This window comes from Mangifera indica, chromosome 5 (genome assembly GCF_011075055.1).
Source record: "Mangifera indica cultivar Alphonso chromosome 5, CATAS_Mindica_2.1, whole genome shotgun sequence".
In the NCBI taxonomy this organism is placed as follows: Eukaryota; Viridiplantae; Streptophyta; class Magnoliopsida; order Sapindales; family Anacardiaceae; genus Mangifera; species Mangifera indica.
In genome coordinates this window covers 8,279,165-8,284,940 of record NC_058141.1, presented here as the reverse complement: position 1 = coordinate 8,284,940, position 5,776 = coordinate 8,279,165, and the positions used below count along the sequence as shown (strand labels likewise).

Below are 5,776 nucleotides of genomic sequence, written 5' to 3'. Positions count from 1 at the left end.
CCCCATTCAAATTTCCCAACGATTTTCTAATGAATGATGATCGTTCTCTCCCTCTTGACGATGACTCTCTCTTTGACATCTTCTCTTTGTCCGAAATCCTTGTCCCTCTGGTTAGATTTCATCTGGATTCAAAGAGTCCAAACGAATCATCGTCGTTTGGATGATGATGACATGTCCAAACCAAGTTGACATGTCAATTGAGCTAGGCCAAATAAAGGCTCAACCTGAAGCCCAAAATTCAGACCCGGTCTAGTACTATAGCATACTGAGCCTGACTTATGGGTATTGCGGGCTAGACTATAGACTTTAATATTAGACCCATAGGCCGGCCTAGCTTGACCCATATTGTTTAAAAAATTTTTTAAAAAAGAAAATTGTAGAAGCCTTCAATTGTTTTTGCTTGCAAGGCTTTTTTTTATTTTTTTAATTTTTTCTATATAAACCAATCAAAATCTTTTTCATTTCTAATTTTATTTACAAATCTCTCAATCTCAATTCTTTCATTATATTCTCAATCTCATTTTCTCTTATCAACTCTCTTTCGAAAACTGTCTGAATTTGCAAGTAATAATTTTTTGTGTTTATAATTTTATTTTTATTTCAATTTTATCATTACAAAATATTACAAATGGATTCAATGTCAAATAAATTCAAAAATTTGGATGTTGAGGACGGATAGATAAATAGTATGATATATATATTTTATTTATGTTTGTAATAATACAATATGTAAATTAATTTATTTGTATTATTTTATAAACTTATAACATTTTTGATCATGTAACCACGATATTCATCCATCATAAGCGAGAGATTATAAATAAAATGTTTAAAGTACTGTCTTCGGTTTTAATAATTGAAAAATAATTTTTGTTTAAAATTTTTAATTAAAATTAAAAAAAATTGTTTAAATTGGCCAACCCAACTAAGGTCCAGCCTAGCCCTATATACGTAGGGTTTGGCTTTCAGCCTTAAAAAATCCACGGGCTAGCCCAACTCGAAGGTCCATTACTGTGTGGGCCTAGAGTCCATTAATGAGTGGGCCTAAGGTCCAACCTGACCCATTAATGTGTGTAAGACCAAGGGTAGACGTTGGAGATGACGAACCCTTGGTTTGGAACCATCATAGTCATCCAGACAACGATGATTTATCTGGATGATGCCTTTGTCATCTAGACAAAGGGTTTCATCTAGTTTCATTGAATCTAGACGAAATCCAATTAGAGAGAGAGGCATTTGGACAAAGAGAAGGCGTTGGAGGGAGAGTCATCGTCAGGAGGGAGAGAGCTGCAATCATTCACCATGAAATTTGAATGGGAGGAAAATGTCACTTTTCAAAATTAATCACATGAAGAAAAATGTTAGTTTTTCAAACTAAAGGGGGAGGGGAATGTTATAAATTTTTAGGGTTTAGGAGAAAATGACGATTTTTCTCTTTTCTCTAACTAATAATTTTAATAGAAGTTAGTTTATAGATAGATATTTGAGTTTTTCAATTGTCGCATGTGCTTTTGAGATTATGCTAAAACTTGGGTGGGAAATAGTGCTTTGCCTAAGTTCTAAATCATCTTAAGAGAAAAAGGAAAAAGCAAAAGGAAAAGGTATAAGAGGAAACTAAAAAAGAAAGGGAAAGCAAGGAAGAAAAAGTAAACTTTTTGAGCCTTTTAGTAAGTTGTTTGGATTCTTTGATATTGAAAGGGAAAGATCCTAGACTTTTTGTGATATAAATCCAAGCTTATCAACTAAAACGAGGCCCTACACTAACTTTTCTTTTATTTGAATCTGCCACTGCCTCTATCTCTCATTTTTTTCTTTTTCAGAACCATTTTGATGATTTTGCTCTCACCTCTAATTTTATTTACATTCAACCCTTTGCAACACTGGCATCATCCAAAAAAAAAAAGGAGTCCTGTAGTTCGAGAATCTAGCAACTGCTAGTTCGATACTTGGACAAAGACTCCAAGCGATCAACAATCAGAAACTTAAGGTAGAGAGTACTTTGAATTGAAAATAAGCAAAATTAAAATCCATATTATTTATTGGAAGCTCAAGGAAAAAGCAGTGAAAAGTGCTTGATTAAGGTTTTGCACGTTTATGGTACACCATTTGGAACATTTTTCATCCAAAATTCTCCCTTGTTTCTAGCTATGTATCTCACAATCTCCCATATATGGATATGTACGGTGCATAAAGATACTTGCTAGACAAACCATCTGGTTCATTATGCTACAGGTCACCAAACCAACTATATATATGAGCTTGTAAAAGATTTTATATATATATATATATATATATATATATATATATATATATATATGAATGGATGTGGATTTTTCCCCAGTCTTCCTTTATGTTGGGATTTGGGTAGCTTCCCCAACAGATTCTTGCATTGAGGTTGGTTAGTCAATTGTGATCCTAAAACATGAAGGGAGAAAAGGTGGCATTGTTAGCAGCTGCACACAAGTAGTAAGTTTATTACTCAATCTCGGTTCTTCTCCTTATGCGCTCTCATGGAAATTGAGTGACCGTGACAAGGCTGCCGGGTTCGCCTGCAACACGGCTGATGCTTCAGAACTAATAAAATTTCGGTCATCACCCTTTGACTAAAAGCCCTTAAATAGGCCTTCCCCAGAGTTGGTCTTGTCGCCCTTAATCCCAACTGCTGCCCATATTGAGCTCTTTGCAGCTTCCCTGGGATCATCAATCCGCAAAGTCTTTGGAACTAAAACAGATCTTTCTGGATTGTTGGAAGGCTTTGAGGGTTCTTTTTCTAAAGAGTTTCTAGGATTAATTATGTTCCCATCCCTTGAATGTTTCCCCAAGGAAAGAGTAGCGGAGGTAGAGTCTGGGGTATATTGGCTTAGAGAAGAAGATGATGGGAAGACACAAGGCATATTCGAATTCCCTGGCATTGTACAACTCCAATAAGATGTTTCTGGGTAGAATGGCACGGGAAAGCTTGACAGGTACAAAGTTGGAGGAGGCATTGGAGAGTTCCACGGATACGGCCAAGGTGACCCTGGAAAGTAAGGCACCTGAGGGGTAAAACATTGATAATTTTTAGTCCTTGCTTCTTGTGAACCACAATTTCCTCCCTTTTCCGAAGAATTTGAAGCTGTTATCGAAGATCTACTCGAGCAATTCTCCCCATTATCTCTTTCTCCATGAGATACTAGAATTCTTTGTTCAGGTCTATTATTGAACCCATTTCGAACACAATTTTGTCTCTTATCTGAAAGGCTTGAAACAGAAGTCACAGATTCACAGAGTGGAGAATCTGAACCAAAGTTAAGGAAAGTACTATTTCCGAAAGAGGGGTTATGAACTCCATTTGCAACATTGGCCTGAACTGTACGGACAGCTTCTGAAATCATAATTTGCCGATAATACAAAGCTGAAGAGCTTTTGTTCTTGCGGCGACCAGCACCTACGGGCACATTCCTCATGGTTCCTCCGGCAGTCCAGTATCTCTGACAGTTTTTGCAGAAATGGCGGGGCTGGTTGACATTGTAATTGTTGTAGTAACAGAATTTGGTATCCATACTGTTGCATCGAGGACATGGAAGTATCCTGTCCGGCTTTTTCAATGGTTTTCCCTGCGAAGTACTTGTCTCACTTTGTTCTCCATTCTTGGAGCCTTTCAGCGATGAAGTTTCTCTGTCAAAAGAGGGAGTTTTGGGATTATCGCTAATAACTGATGATGTGGTTGGATCTTTCAAGTCAAGTTTATTCTGTTCAGAGGAACCATCATCCTGTTTATCCTCAATCACTTGGCCTTTTGATTTTTCCTACAATTTTGATGATAAACACTTCCAATTAGATAAATTATTATCTATATCATAACTAATTACCCAGCAATATTTTGTAAAGGCTTGAATAAGAAGTAATTATGGAAAAATGATTGTGATGAACGAAAATTCTACTTCATGCTGATGCATAAGTCTATCGTTAATTTCAGTCTGTTGTACATTTTTATTCTTCAAAGTTATGCTAAGAATTGAGATAAGTGAGAAACCGAATTCAATTCCAGTTAACTAGAAACAGAGAATTCGAAGAACTTTACATACTGTATTCATTTTGTGGAAATTTATAATTTATTCAACACCGCTCAAATGAACATGGAGAGACCGTACAACAAAAAGGTAATCTGAGAGGTATGAAGAAGAAGAAGATACTTGGTAAATTTGAGATTTCCTATAGTGTTATGAAAACAACCAAAAACCTGTATTGAGTCGATCAGAAGCTTTGAACTGACAGTTTTTTTATTTTTTTTCTCAGCTGTTAATGTTTTCAAACTTGGATTTCAAAGGACCTTATTTCTGATAACTGGTTCATCCAAAAGTTTTTACGCTGTATTAACGAATAAATTCCTTCGAAGAGACATGTGAAAGCTACTGTATTGCAAAGCAGCTGCGAAATAATTTTAGGCGACGAAATCTTCAAACAAAAACCATTCAAATTATTCCAGAAGGACTAAAATACAGCGACAAAAAAAATAAAAAAGGAAAATATGCAAGTATCTTTTGAGACTAAACTGAAGTCCATATTTCCTCTTAATCTTTTGAGAAACTGAAATTAACCCATTAACAAAACGCGCTACCTCTAAAAAATGGGATGCCCAGAGACTCGGAAAATAGAAACATGAGAAGCTCACAGAATTAACAGAAACACAATAAATTATAAACAGTGGCACACACAATATTCATACCTCATCATCGGGTAGAAGTTCCATATTAGGGGTGTCTTCACGAAAAGAAGTTTCAAAGTTGTGATCACAAGAGTCTTCAAAATCATCAGCAGCAGAAGGAAACTTATCATCACAATTACACTTTGCTGACAATGGAATCATCTTACCAAACAACTTTATAGCAGAGTCTTTAATTTCTGACATTCTTGTTCTCCTTAGAAAAGCAAAATCTACGCAGTTGTTTCACTTTACAATAATTAATGTTTATGTTTGTAGTTGGAATCAGACTGTCTGGTTTTTTTGTTCGACCAGACGTGGAAGATGAGAAAGGCAGTATGGTGAAAACGAAGACGGGGTTTAAAGCAGTGGGGAATGACACATCAGCCAATGTTTAAAAATTTTGAGCCACAAGTTCTTGTGGCCTTTGAGATCTTTCATGCTGTTTTGATTCCCCCATTAGTGCTATGCTGTCACTCCATTTTCCCTTTTTAGTTCTTTTGCCATTTCACCTACCTTCCTTCCCTCACCACATGTAAATAATTTTATTAACATTCATAATTAAATTCTTCCAATTTGATTATTCTTTAAATTTAAAAATCAAAATTCATGAATTCCCAAAAACTCATCCAATTATTAGAAATTAAAACTTACCAAGATATTATAAATTTATTATGTATGTATCTCAAATTTTGAATAAGAATTTGCCTTTAAGAATGAATTATTAGTATCTGTAATTTTATTTCATAATGAGGCCATGGGAATTAATAAGGATGCCACTTAAGTTGTAACAGTTGAGATAAGTAGGAGACAAATTTAGTAATATCTTCACCTTAAACTAAGATACTACTATAAATAAAAGAAAATTTGTAATTACATGAAAGGAAAAAGAAAAAGATTTTACTGGGTGAAGTTTGCTAGGCAAAAACTTAAAACATTCGGTCTGATTTTTAGGTGTTGACAAGCCATCAAATATGATGCCCAGTTGCCACATAAGCACGTGGCATTTGACCCACCTAGCTCCCTTATGCAGCTTACATGGATTTAATACTTTGTTTCCTGCCACATCAGCACCATATTCTTAGATGGTCC

The 5,776-nt window shown here is 35.3% G+C and overlaps 1 protein-coding gene across 1 annotated transcript; it reads right to left on the bottom strand.

Annotated features, from left to right (window-relative positions):
* Positions 1–2,014: 2,014 nt before the first annotated feature.
* LOC123216262 (cyclic dof factor 1-like) lies at positions 2,015–5,107 on the bottom strand. Its single transcript, XM_044636664.1, has 2 exons — positions 4,709–5,107; positions 2,015–3,788 (listed from the first exon to the last, which is right to left on the bottom strand). Exons 1-2 carry the CDS (start codon positions 4,889–4,891, stop codon positions 2,604–2,606), a joined length of 1,368 nt encoding a protein of 455 aa, XP_044492599.1. The 5' UTR covers positions 4,892–5,107; the 3' UTR covers positions 2,015–2,603.
* Between the last annotated feature and the right edge of the window lie 669 nt (positions 5,108–5,776).

Coding starts and splice junctions, on each gene's coding strand:
- LOC123216262 (XM_044636664.1), bottom strand. CDS start 4,891: ATGTCAGAAATTAAAGACTCTGCTATAAAGTTGTTTGGTAAGATGATT. Junction 3,789..4,708: donor AACTTCTACCCGATGATGAG/GTATGAATATTG, acceptor TCAAAATTGTAG/GAAAAATCAAAAGGCCAAGT.